At 32.1% G+C, this 14,195-nt stretch overlaps 1 protein-coding gene and 1 non-coding gene across 2 annotated transcripts in view; one reads left to right on the top strand and one right to left on the bottom strand.

Moving 5' to 3' along the window:
- The window catches only part of LOC126776311 (rho GTPase-activating protein 7), a 277,214-nt gene extending 268,993 nt beyond the window's left edge, over nt 1–8,221 (bottom strand). Inside the window, exon 1 of the mRNA XM_050498733.1 lies at nt 8,169–8,221. Within this exon, the coding sequence (XP_050354690.1) occupies nt 8,169–8,220 (52 nt within the window). The 5' untranslated portion in view covers nt 8,221. The remainder of the gene's footprint in view (nt 1–8,168) is intronic.
- Nucleotides 8,000–8,072, top strand: Trnak-cuu (transfer RNA lysine (anticodon CUU)). The gene has a single exon. It is a non-coding gene; the product is annotated as a tRNA-Lys (tRNA).
- Nucleotides 8,222–14,195: the final 5,974 nt, after the last annotated feature.

Raw genomic sequence — 14,195 nt, 5'->3', positions numbered from 1 at the left:
TTTCGTTTCAACCCAAAACTATTTTCATAAAACAATTTGTTTATAAAATGCTTGAGCGTAAAGTAAAGCGTTAACTGATATCATTAGTTTTTAATACGAAGTTTACGTTTACGTTACGTTTTCAACCATAAATTTGATTGAAATTATTTCGCAATGAAAATCAAACGATAGACATTTATTCGACATAAATTTTTATTGGATTCTTTATCTGTTTATTTTATCACTAACTAATTATTTTTACGTCATCGATTCACGTATTCATATTGAAATATAAAAGTTAAATTATTTATTACCTTATTCAATCATGTTTCACTTAAAACATTATCCAATTGTTAAAGAAAAGGTAAATAAACAATTTGACCTTGAATTGACATTCGAGATTAACTGGGAGAAGCTGAGTCGTTAATGATAATTTTGACAGTTATTTAGATGTAGGTACGACTTTCGGTATCAATGCATATGATAATAGAATGGGCGACATATAATGTCTTTACAGTTACTATTGAATTTAAAAGAATAACCTTTATTTTCAATTTTTATTAAGTTCGTATTTCGTGTAGTATCATTAAATACACCTTACTGGTGGTAGGACTTTGTGCTAGCTCGTCTGGGTAGGTACCATCCACTCATCAGATATTCTACCGCAAAACAGCAGTACTTGGTATTGTTGTGTTCCGCTTTGAAGGGTGAATGAGCAGTATTATTACGCCTGTATAATAATAACACTGGCTCCTGTAATAACAAGGGACATAACATCTTAGTTCCCAAGGTTGGTGGCACCAATGGATAATGTAAGCGATGGTTAACATTTCTTACAATGCCAATGTCTATGGGCGCTGGTGACCACTTACCATCAGGTGGCCCATAGCTTCCGCCTTCCTACTGTATAAAAAAACATTATTTAATTTAATTTTATATTAGTTTGTGTCGGTTACTTAACAATAATATTACGGCATTTAGCCGTATATTTTATAATATTTATAGTAAATGAATAAATAAATATATTTTATGAATAATAATAATAAGTCAATTTCATTTATTTCATTCAATCATTTATAATAAAGATCCATCTATCCATCCTCACAAACTTTCCAATTAATATTAATTTAAAATAATAAATAATTTAAAAAACAGAATTAGATAAATAAAATTAACAAAGAAAACGCCAACATTTGTAATATAAATAAAGTTTGATAAGTGTCGATTGTATTGCCAAAGGAATTTCAATACTTACACCCATCGTATCAAAGGACGCTTCGCTTCAATAATTCGTCTTCATTTATTATTGACAATCCAACAAATAACGTCCAATTAAATTAAGAATTTTGGAAGCGTTTCAGCTAAGAAGCATAAGTAAACAATGGTGAATGTTGAGTAAACCGTACAATTTATAGCACCTATTCTTATTCGTAAATTTCATTTTCTCAACTACTACAACGAATTAGAAATCTATGTCTTTACTGATGTCGTAGGGAGATGGTTTGGGTATTGATATGATTATGTATTCAGTAGGACTTAAATATATTTTTCAGCACAACTCGTAACGTTTTATTCAATATTTTCGAATATACTTTATTTATATTTATATAGAATGAATGGGTGAGTGAGCCAGTGTAATTACAGGAACAAGGGACATAAAATCTTAGTTCCCAAGGTTGGTGGCGCATTGGCTATAAGCGATGGTTGACAATTCTTACAATGCCAATGTCTAAGGGCGTTTGGTGACCACTTACAATCAGGTGGCCCATATGCTCGTCCACCTTCCTATTCTATAAAAAAAAAAAAAGAATAGGAAGGCGGACGAGCATATGGGCCACCTGATGGTAAGTGGTCATCAACGCCCAAATGTCAACCATCGCTTACATCACCAATGTGCCACCAACCTTGGGAACAGAGATGTTTTGTCCCTTGTGCCTGTAATTACACTGGATCACTCACCCTTCAAACTGGAACATAACAATACTAAGTACTGCTGTTTTGCGGTAGAATATCTGATGAGTGCGTGGTACCTACCCAGACGAGCTTGCGCAAAGCTCTACCACCAGTGCATAAAGCTCTACCACTATTTTATACTTACTACCTGTTATATAAATAATACATATACACAAATATTGTGATTGTGAATTAGAACAAATTCTTAAAATTTATTTAAAATGATGGTATATGTTGATAATTATTATCTCTGCCAGGCCGATTACGGCCACGGTGACCACTCTCTACGGAGACTAGCAAATTATGCACGACAAATTATAATGGACAAGATTATGCAAACAGAAGTATTCTCTCTGCTCTAACCTAAAGTAGATGATCAAATAAGAGATATCGTGTCAAATGTGATAAAACTGGAAAAAGTTCAAGCGGAGAATGAACGATTTTTCTTGTTCTCAGAGGTACGGGAGAAAAAAAAGAAGGCGTGCAAAAATTACAAATATATCAAGAGATTATTTCTTTACAAGCAATCTGGATAAGCTAAACATGTATGTCTGTCTTTATCTGTGTACTAGAAGTTATATTGCTGTCTTTAAAGCCCTTGCCTCTAATCTACGTTGTGATAATAAGAAAGCCAAAAGGTCGTAAATTTTACTGCGCGGTTACATATTCGAGATGACTTGTTTAATTTCTTTATGTCTGTTATAGCGTTTTGTTACTTCAAGAAATATAATAGTATTTATAAAATCATAAGTGGAATATTAGTTTAGATGAAATAACCCAATGGCACACGTTCAGTCTAAGTATATATTTACTTAATTTGTGTTTATAATTTGTTTTGCGCTCGGTGGTGAAGAAAAAAACTATGAGGACATCTGTGCCGTATAAAATTATGTTATATGATTTCATAAACATTTCTTCTGAATAGCGAAGGAGCCTTTGCAATCGAACATATTGTCTCAGAATTGCGACAGTTCAAATAGATTATTGTATATAGAAAGTATACAAAAGTTCATTATATTTTATCAATAAAACTTAAACTTCAAGTGATGAATAATGTAGATTGTAAAATAAAAAAAAAAATCTACAAAAATTTTATTTCTCAAAATAACCCTCAACAAATCAATAATTAAATCAATAATTCACACGTTCTCAATACATACGATTGAAGTAAGTTTTAAGTTCGTAACTAAAAACTAATATACATTAAACGTGAATATGACTTATTGAATTATTACAACTGTTACAAGTGTGCTTTATTACTAATATAAACATTCAAAGGATTTTAGTACTTATCATTATAGATTCTAAGACTAAAATACAACAAAATGCGGTAGTAGAGTTACAATACATAATTTACGTAGAAACTTAGAAAATGGGAAGGGAAGCGTTTCTCAACCAGCCGACTAAAAAAGTTTAAATTTTATTTTAAATTCATTTTATTTCGCTACTTTTACAACAGAAACTTCGTCCTCAGTAAGATGGAAGACTTTAGCACAAATGAGACATGACGAAGCTAGCAAGACTTTTTTTACTTATTTAAAGTAGGCAGGCAGACTGGCAAATGGGTCTGATGGTAGGTGAGCCATTAGTTTTGTAAGAAATATTAACAATCCTTTCATCATCTATGTATCTCCAATCTCGGAAACTAAGATGTTCCTTGTGTCTGTATTTTTACTAGCCCACTCACCCTCAATACAGAAAACTACAATACCGCTGTTTGGGTGGCAACATGAAACGTACAGAAACATTTTTATGGACTTTTCGTGTTCTCCGAGACATGCAAATGTAATACTGCAAACATCCCATCTTCAAACTTACTTATATAATTCCTCGATAGTCTCAACGACTACTTACTTGCCGTCCCCTGATTTAAATCTGGACTTCTGGAACTGCAATTTCATAAACTACTGGCTTTACGAAACGCAGGCACAAGCATTATAGCTTTATAGTTCATAATACAATCGTTGGCAATTAAAATCTGTAACCACAAACGACGATGACCAAACTGCTAAAAATATAAAAATAAATAATGTCACTTTTCGATTTCAAATAACAACCGCAATGAGCTATGTAATATATAGAATTTCGTCACAATTGTCACTTGGATACATAAAATTGTTTACAGAATACTTCAGCCGATGCTCAAATGGTACATATGTACATAACATCGAATTTTCTGCATAATACATCAAAGTAATTTTGAAGGAGGTCCCAAATACACAACATTCGTGCTTATGTTTAAACATTTATTATTCTTAGAGAGGAAATATACTTCGAAGTAAGAATTATTATTTATTGCCTAAACGAATACTTTTTATTAGATAGATCACGTACATACTCAGATGTGTAGATAGTTTATATAAAAATATATATATTTGAATTGCACTTCACTGATAAAGTGGGTATATAAAAATAAAATCAAAACTTTCTTAATTTAAGTAGGCTCTTAATTATAAGCAATTCTATATCGTCATGTTACAGAATTCAATTTAATTTAAAGCATCCACTCTGGTTTGGGAAGTACCTAAGCAATCTATTTACCAAATACATATCTTATTATATGCAATTCATGGAAATCAAAGAATGTATTTACTTTATTCTATTGTGGGTTATATTGGTATATTAATACATAAGATTATTATATAAGCAACCGATTGAATGGAAGATAAAATAAACGTTGCGTAAAAAGCGATCGGACGTTTTTTATCGTTTTATTCCCACGCTCCTCAAACAAGCGTATAAATAATGACTTTGTGCAATTACATCGCTCTATAGCGTAGGTAGCGCTACAAATTCGACTAAAATTGCTGGTACGGATATGTCTGTTTTGATTTGATATTAATAAAAAAAAGGAAAGTAGACAAATCACCCTCATTGTTTGTCAAATTTAAAATTTAAATTTAAACGATTTCTTAAATTCCAAAGTGTGGTACTTTTAGAAAAAAAATAGTAAAATCATGTAAAATTCTTTGTATATATTCTATCATTAGCTATAAAAATATAACGTGATACTGTAATACTACGCATACTGGACGCAACGGTCGACATCGTACGCAATTTAAAGCTTTAAAAAGCGTTCGTCCGAAAAAAGTCGGTTTATGTATATTTCCTATTTTGCATATACTCGACGCTTTACTCGGGGTTAAAAATAGAGCGTGAAAAAACACTCGGCGTAAAAAACGGACACATGTGCGAATATACAGGACGAGTCATAACCTCTATTCAAAACGGTAAATAAAACACGTGTTTAAACATTGAAAAAACGCTTGTGCGAACGGTGCATATTAGGGTTTTTATCGACTTTCTTGTTCATACTGATAAGTATAATTATATACATTAATACTTAATACAGTTTTAGAAGTGCCATGATGATACAGTGGTTAGAAGACGTTAATCTTATCCGACGATTCTGAGCGCAACTAAATTTGTATATGCTTTATTATGTTTATAATTCATTTCGTGATTGATGGTGAAGGAAAACATCGCGAGGAAACCTACACGTGTCGGATAAAAATCATGCACATGTGTAACTAACCTGCATTGAATCAGGGTAGAATAATTATTAAAATAATTAAACAATTTTCTCTCTTCAAAAAGGAGAGAAGACATTTGCATAGCAGTGGAACATTTAAAGACTATTATTTTACTTTATTTTAATCGAAGGTATTTTAAACTCATAAAGTTACAACCGATAGTATAAAAAAGTCATGGTTTGAATAGGACATTCATCCTTCCGGGTTTTGAGTACTTCCGGAAAAACACCTCACCGCCTAACGACACGTACGCATTATATTCCCGATATTGTCGGCCGTTCCTCAATAACTAACGCAACCCTTATAAAGTAGCAAAATATTTTTATAAGCCCGTAAACATTTTTTAATATGTAATAAAAACATACTACTAAACTAGCGTCTTAAAATCCTAAAACTTTACTGTACAAATGTTATCATAAATTTTCCGCCAGTATATTTGAAAATGGTTCTGACAATTTGACACTACACGAAGTCGGAAAAGACGACAGAACCGAGGCAAGATTCTAAAGAATATAATTTAAAATTTCTTTTAAAATATTTTTAAGCATATGAGAAATCACATTTTTCATATTTACCTATTCATTTTATATGCAATACACATTTAAAAGATTCTTTGCTGTTTTTATTAAGTAAAATATCTTTTATTATTTTATTTGAAGTTGTCGTCGGTCATTGGCCTCATTATTGTAAGCTTTAGGTTACAAAAGACTATGTTAAGTCGCATTGGTTCGCTTCGATTTTGTATGTGAAATCTATTGGCGCGTCTTGGGGTTAAAGTCAACTACTACTCCTCCTACGTATACCGGGACGGCAAGCGGCATAACGCTCGACTGCCAATACTCGTCATGCCAATACTCCTATATACTCCATTATATGTATGTTGCGCGTAAACTATTTATTTTCTACTTAGCTGTTTTACTGGTGGTAGGGCTTTGTGCAAGCTCGTCTGGGTAGGTACCACCCACTCATCAGATATTCTACCGCAAAACAGCAATACTTGATATTGTTGTGTTCCGGTTTGAAGGGTGAGTGAGCCAGTGTAATTACAGGCACAAGGGACATAAAATCTTAGTTCCCAAGGTTGGTGGCGCATTGGATATGTAAGCGATGGTTGACATTTCTTACAATGCCAATGTCTAAGAGCGTTGGTGACCACTTACCATCAGGTGGCCCATATGCTCGTCCGCCTTCCTATTCTATAAAAAAAAAAAAAATATTGTCACAATAATTATAATATAAAAATATGTTTATTTAATAAAGAAACTCTTTTATTGTAAATTTTTTAATTATGAATTTCATTAATATCTGACCCTCCCGTGACGGTCACATTCGTTTCTTAGATCATTATCTCGACTCACATTATTTTCCAGAGCATTAATAATAGTTAACCGAACATAAAAAATAATACATAATCTGAACTACAAGCTTACAATACAATAACGAAAGGTAGAATTCTTGCCTGAAGACATTCTCTAGGTTTAGACTAAGTAGAAATTAATAAAGGCGGCAAAGAAAATAATAGTAACAAAATTATATAACATAATATACGAAGTTATAATCAGAAGATTCAAAATTAATTCCAGTTTCGTACTACATCTATCAAATCTAATTAAAAAATAAATTTTCTAATACATAATTATTACTATGTAATACCATAATTAAGTATAAATTCTAATAACTGGCGTAAAACCGAATGTAGTGGATAAATCTAACATTTGTTGATTCTCTAACAGTTTTTTGTCGAAATAAAAAAATAAATAATAATATTAATATTTTTATACTAAACGCATTCTCTTTAGTTTTTATTTATACATTAGGGGCCGGTCGGCGTGGTTGGTAGATACTTGCCTTTCACGCCGAAGGTTGTGGGTTCATTTCCGTGCATGAACATGTCTGTTTGTCCTAAGTCAGGGTGTAATTATCTATAAAAGTATGTATTTACAAAAGAAAAGTAATATATGTAGTATATCAGTTGTCTGGTTTCCATAGTACAAGCTCTGCTTAGTTTGGAATCAGATGGCCGTGATTGAATAATATCCCAGGATATTATTATTATATTTAAGTTTCAATATAATATGATTTTTTCTTCTCATTTATATCTTGTACCAGGAAACCATAAAATAGGCGTTAATTTCGCTTTAGATGATAAAAACTTAACCGTGGTCTAATTCTATATTAAAATATATCTAATGTCCATGTTGTTGGCACCAATACCACGGCCAATACTTTTGATACAATAACAAAAACACAATTATATTGCATGTCAGGTCCAATCGCGTTTCAAAAGTCGGTTGTGTTTTGTTTTTTGAACGATTGAATATCTTTCAACCGCTTTTAAGCGCTATGCATTTTTTTTACTTTTTTTACATTCGATGTTTTGTAATATTTTTAAAGAAACTCTTATAGCAGTTTTTTATCTTGTTTAATACAATAATATTTTCAAGGTTGCCATTATTTCGATTACATTTGAAAGAAGAACAGATTGGATTTGGTGGTATTTCAAGCAGTTAACTATTTTACTCGATTTATCATCAGCCCGGCTAGCTCAGTCGGTAGAGCATGAGACTCTTAATCTCAGGGTCGTGGGTTCGAGCCCCACGTTGGGCGACATATTTTTTTTTCGTACAGCTTATTTCATATATCTTAACTAATAAGAAAAAAGATTTTAAAATAAAGATAAGTAATAAATTGTTAATAACTTACCTGCAATTTTTCGTTCCCTCATTTTCCTCCATAGCTGCTCAGCTTTTCTCATCGGCCAGTTTTCTATCTTGGCGCTGAAACTTCTGAAGAACTTGTATTCTTTGAAATGTGACATTCTTCTCTCCATTTTGCTTGGCGTATGACCAGGAGGCGGTGGCGATGGCGCTTTTGGCGAAGTTGACGGCGATGCCATTGTAATTTTTCAAAGTTCGAACTACGTTGCTTACAATTTTATTGTTTTATTTTGTCATATGTATATTTCAAGTGCAACATTATTTTTGGTTTTAGAAGGTTTGCCTTCATTATATTTAAATTCGGATTTTTGGCTTGGTCCCGATAATAAAACTTTTTTTTCAACAATAACGGGAAACAGTTTATTTAAATACGCTACAATACGTATAATTCTTTTTAATAAAAATTAACAGACTATTTATGACTAGAAACGTTTATTTACATCATTGAGATCATAAATAAGAGAGTCCGGTAAATAACGAGACATTTCGTTAGAAAAATATTTTTAAAATAAATTTTAACAATAAGTGTTATATTCTTATTTTAGTTTTGGCAACAAATAGTCAACTTTTTGTCACCGTTTTTCTTGATTAAATAATCTGAAACAGATAAAAATATGTTATTATATGTTTTTTTTTATGAAATAAAATAATGAATTGAGTGTCGTTTTAATATTACAATCAGTGCCCCGATTATTTATGAAATATCTTTAATAACATATATATATTTCTACCTTCGTATAAATTATCATTAGCGTAAGAAGTCGTAAGACGATTTAGTTATGTATGGAAAAACGAAGTAATTCTTCAATCAAATAAAACCATACGAAAAAAAACCTACGATAAAAATACTAGGATTTGAATAATAATATTATATCATTGCTTAAAAAAGTATACAAATATATACATTAGCAAAAATTATTTTAGCATTAAGGATGTGATTTTGAGAGCACTAATTTTTACTAAACATAAATAAGCTAATTTAAGTAAAATAATAACATTTGGTTATGTTGTGACATGGAGAGTTATATTGTGACAACTACCCACTTCTGCTTGACAGATGTTTATTTATTCCTCACCTGGCCATCAGACGATCAATCTGGCATCAATTTAACGTGACCTTGGATCATGATTTATCGTAAATTAATGGTTTGATTACTGAATTTTATGTCAATTTCCTTTTGAAAATAACTTAGTATTTATCCGTATTTCGGCCTTTGTTTTGATACTTTTGGTTGAAAGGCTGGAGATCGCCCGAGAAAAAGAAGCAACTATATAGGGCCACCTCCCAATTTGTAAGGCAGTAACTGAAGATAGGGCTAGAGAAAATAATGGAAAAGAAAGACTTTGATATAACTTCGACTCCTATAAAACAGAATTAGGGCAAATACATAAATGATTAGGATATCATATACCTAAAGTCTAAAAGTGGAGACAGTAAACGCAGTGCAAGGCCATCCAGCCATGTCTACTATTAACCTGATCAAGGTGATGGGACTGTAAGCGGAATACGAAATACCATTTGACATACCTTGAAAGATGCCTATATTCAACAGTGATTGATTGAAAATGATGATGATGATGAAACGATAACTTTCTGATTTAGATTACTTTTTGCTCTCTTGCTGCTTTGATCTCAGCAAGATATTCTTTTGTCGGTTCTTTAAACCCAGTTATTTTCAATACCGGTACTATTGACCTCAATTGCTTACTTTATTATTAAATAATGAATTAATCCGATAAATTTACTGTCAATTGTCTTATGAATTTAGCTTCTTAGACTTGAGATATGACAAATTACACATATATTTTTTATTGTATAGGAGGCGAACGAGCAACTGGGCCACCTGATGGTAAGTGGTCACCAACGCCCATTGACATTGGCATTGTAAGAAGTATTAATCACCGCTTACATCGCCAAAGTGCCACCAACCTTGGGAACTAAGATGTTATGTCCCTTGTGCCTGTAATTACACTGGCTCACTCAACCTTCAAACCAGAACACAACAATACAATTGCTGTTTTGCGGTAGAATATCTGATGAGTGGGTGGTACCTACCCAGACGAGCTTGCACAAAGCCCTACCACCAGTAAAAATATATACGTACAGAATCGAATATAAACACTAACACTTGATACGAAAAATAAAACTTCGATACATTGATATTCACATAGTCAATAGTCAAACATTACACACTAAACTTTTGAGTTGGTAAATGAGGTATTCGCGTATCCTGTTCCTGGACTACCCTTGTGTTGAAAGTCACTAGCAGGAACAGATATTTAATGGGTGGATCCGAACTTTCCAAATGAATTGTAGGAAAACACAATCAAATCTATTAACAGTTTTTATTTTAAAATGTCACAGACACAATTCACACGGGACACACTCTCATTCGCTGTCGCCCCCGATCGAATGACTCTTAGCAACACGACACTAACAAACTTAATCGCAATGGATTACAAAAATAACACAGTATGACACCAATCGACCGAACACACGATAGCAAAAAGAGACCTGTCTACCGTCCACCCTCCTTTAAATACACTTCCTCCCACTACTACCCTCCTATATTCCTACAAACGCTAACAGTCGGCCATTCTGCTATTGGAATGTCCCCATTCCCAAATAATGCTCGGCCATTCGAATTAGAGTATGACCACATACGACAAATTTTAGAGTACATGTATATTTTATATATTAAGTTCTAAGATAAGATATTTAATTAAATAAATTTAGGTAGAAAACCCGAGTTACATTGAATGAAAAATAAATTATATAATAAAAAAAAATAAAAATTAAAAGTAAATATTACAGTAAATACCTAGTACACCGTACTTGAATTTTTACACATTTATTTAAATGATAATCATAGAATATAGTTAATTTCTAAGTCTATCAAATAGTTACGTTTACACATTTATTTAAATAACAATCTTGATAGGTGGGTTGATAATTTCAAGTTTTGATCAAACATTAAGAAACATTTAAAATGATACAATCACTTAATTAATCAATAGTTATTCCGTTAATGTCAGAAACACTAATAACGCACTTCACTGGTAATCACTACACTAATAAACTAGATATCACTTCATTCTTATTTGGACGTACATTGTGTCAAGCTTAATGAACTTGAGCTACCGTTTGCCGCCCTCGGGACACGGCCTGCTCATTAACAGCACATAGTCGAGGTAAGCTACCGTTTGTCACCATCGGAACACGGCCTGCTCATACGTCACATAACGAAGCTACCGTTTGCCGCCATCGGGACATGGCCTGCTATTCGATTTTACTCTTCATTTCATGGGATTGTCTCTTTTTTTTTTTAAATAATTTCGGGAAATATTTAATTCAGTAATCACTTGCCCTGATCGATTCAAACATCAGACCTAAACTGTGGGTATCCTCGAACGTTCATCCCACTTCTGATGTTGAAAGTCACTAGCAGGAACAGATATTTAATGGGTGAATCCGAACTTTCCAAATGAATTGTAGGAAAACACAATCAAATCTATTAACAGTTTTTATTTTAAAATGTCACTGACACAATTCACACGGGACACACTCTCATTCGCTGTCGCCCCCGATCGAATGACTCTTAGCAACACGACACTAACAAACTTAATCGCAATGGATTACAAAAATAACACAGTATGACACCAATCGACCGAACACACGATAGCAAAAAGAGACCTGTCTACCGTCCACCCTCCTTTAAATACACTTCCTCCCACTACTACCCTCCTATATTCCTACAAACGCTAACACTTGATACTAACGAACAGTAATGACTAATTACGCCGTCAAGTTGATTTTAAGCTGATCGAATTTGATACTGTCAAATTAATTTGAAAATATATATTTACATTTACCGGGAGGGCAAATGACTACTCCACCTGATGGTAAGTGGTAGTAGAGTCCAAACGCGACGAAAAAATTAATTATTTAGATATTGGCTCATACACATTAACATATCGATTCACGCATTATACAATCAATTAAATCAAGGTCAAAGACTGAATTGATACCAAATAACCGTTGTGAAACCCTAAGAGATCATTAATTAGTAACTCATTTAAGATGGAAATAAAAAAAAATGATAAAAAATCAAAAACGATTCGAATTTACCGACAGCAAAATGAATAATGAAATTACATAATTATACAAAAAATATTTTTCAAATTTCGAATCGATATTCGAATTCCTACCTATTCTTTTATATATCCGTATAAATGTATTTTACCATTACCTACTGTACTGGTACCTCACGCTATGTTAAACTAGTCTACGAACTACGAGTATGTCGGAAATGAAAACATATCCTGACATTTCAGTAATATTTTTATTCTACATAGGTAATTTACAAAGTTATGAGTTGATTTGGCGGAATAACTCTAGTTGATGACACGGGGAAAATATATTATATAGTTTTTCTTGTATTGGTGAATATTAACTTTTATATGGCGACATGTGGTCTCGTTTCCTTTAAATCAGAAGGTCTTATAGCCACCAGAGTGTGGGTCCGTGAGTATACTTGTTGCAGGCTATTATTCGATACACGTAGGTTGCCTCTTTATATTTTCCTTCACCGCTGAGCGCGAGATGAATTATAAACACGGATTATACTCATGAAAACTCTGTGTTGCTTTTTCATATTTAAACTTCTTCGAGTTCAAATATGAAAAAGCAACACATAAGATTTAGATGTTTCTGGACTATCTTAGTTCAAGGGACAATGCGCGATTACATTTTGCAGATAGAAAAAAGATTTTCATAGACATAAATTAATAATATTGCGCGTTACAGTTAGAAACACAACACATAATTTTATCGTCAATTTTCGTCTTTTACTCGTTACGCAAAGCTTAAATTTAAGGCGGCTAACTTATTTTATACTATTGAAAAGCAATAGCCGTTAACTGTAACTCCCAGTTCCTATATTTAATAAATTATTATTGTACATCAACGTTCACAGCGCCTAGGGCTAGCAAATAATACGACCCTCTTGTATGAATATATTTTATGAATTAATTTGCAGAATTGTACCATATCCTTTTAATTTATAAATTATAATACAAAACGTTTTCAGTTCCTTTTCCTTTTATGTTTTTCATCAGAGACAACCGTTGAAAATATAATGTAGTTTACATACAATATTTTATATTTAACCATGAACCGAATACAAAATGTAATAAAACTTTATCAATGTTTGTTTTAAATAAATCTATTTGAGTAGGAATGAATTATGAATTGTTATTATATTTGCTTATTTCGAAATGAAAATTATTGTTATTAATTAATTCATGCAGTATTTAATATTACATTGTGTAAACTGAAGTTAAAGCAAGAAGAGCTTTATATTTTATTTATTTATTTCACATCAGTAACCGATCGTTTTTGAGTTACGAGTATCGATCCATTAAAAAACATTCCTAAATGTTTTTACGTCACATAGGCACACATACCAAAATTATGATAGTTTTTAATGGGGATGCTTTTGAGTTCTACCACCAGTAAGCAAAACGAATCGTTTCTTGAATATAGCAACGGACATGAATGTTTCATACTCGGAGAGAAAAAAATACATAGACAGCAATTTTAACAGGACAATAAGTCAGCGTAATTGATGAAATGAGTGAGACAAAATATTTTTGATGTAGTGTAAACGTGGTAGTTTACGCTAGATTAAATACCAAATCTTAACGAAAATATTTTAAAAATAGACATAATATGACTAATTTTTATTTTCGCAAAAACGTGATATGTGAGAAAGAAAATTATTTATCAATAATGTACTTTAATAATAAATAAATAAGTCACATTTCCGTCGTAAAATCTATTTTCTATTGTGCTGTGAATTCCAGGAACGCATTTGATGACGTATTGTTTTACGTGTGCTTGCTTTTACAGCAAGATTACGGGCCTTTCCTTGCACTCTAAACAATCAGTAGAGTATGTTGCTATTTCGTGTACTATGACAAAGAATATTATTGTTATTTACTATTCAGATTG

This window comes from Nymphalis io, chromosome 20 (genome assembly GCF_905147045.1).
Source record: "Nymphalis io chromosome 20, ilAglIoxx1.1, whole genome shotgun sequence".
NCBI classification, from domain to species: domain Eukaryota; kingdom Metazoa; phylum Arthropoda; class Insecta; order Lepidoptera; family Nymphalidae; genus Nymphalis; species Nymphalis io.
The sequence above is the reverse complement of the archived record's forward strand: the minus strand, read 5'-3'. Positions and strand labels throughout refer to the sequence as shown.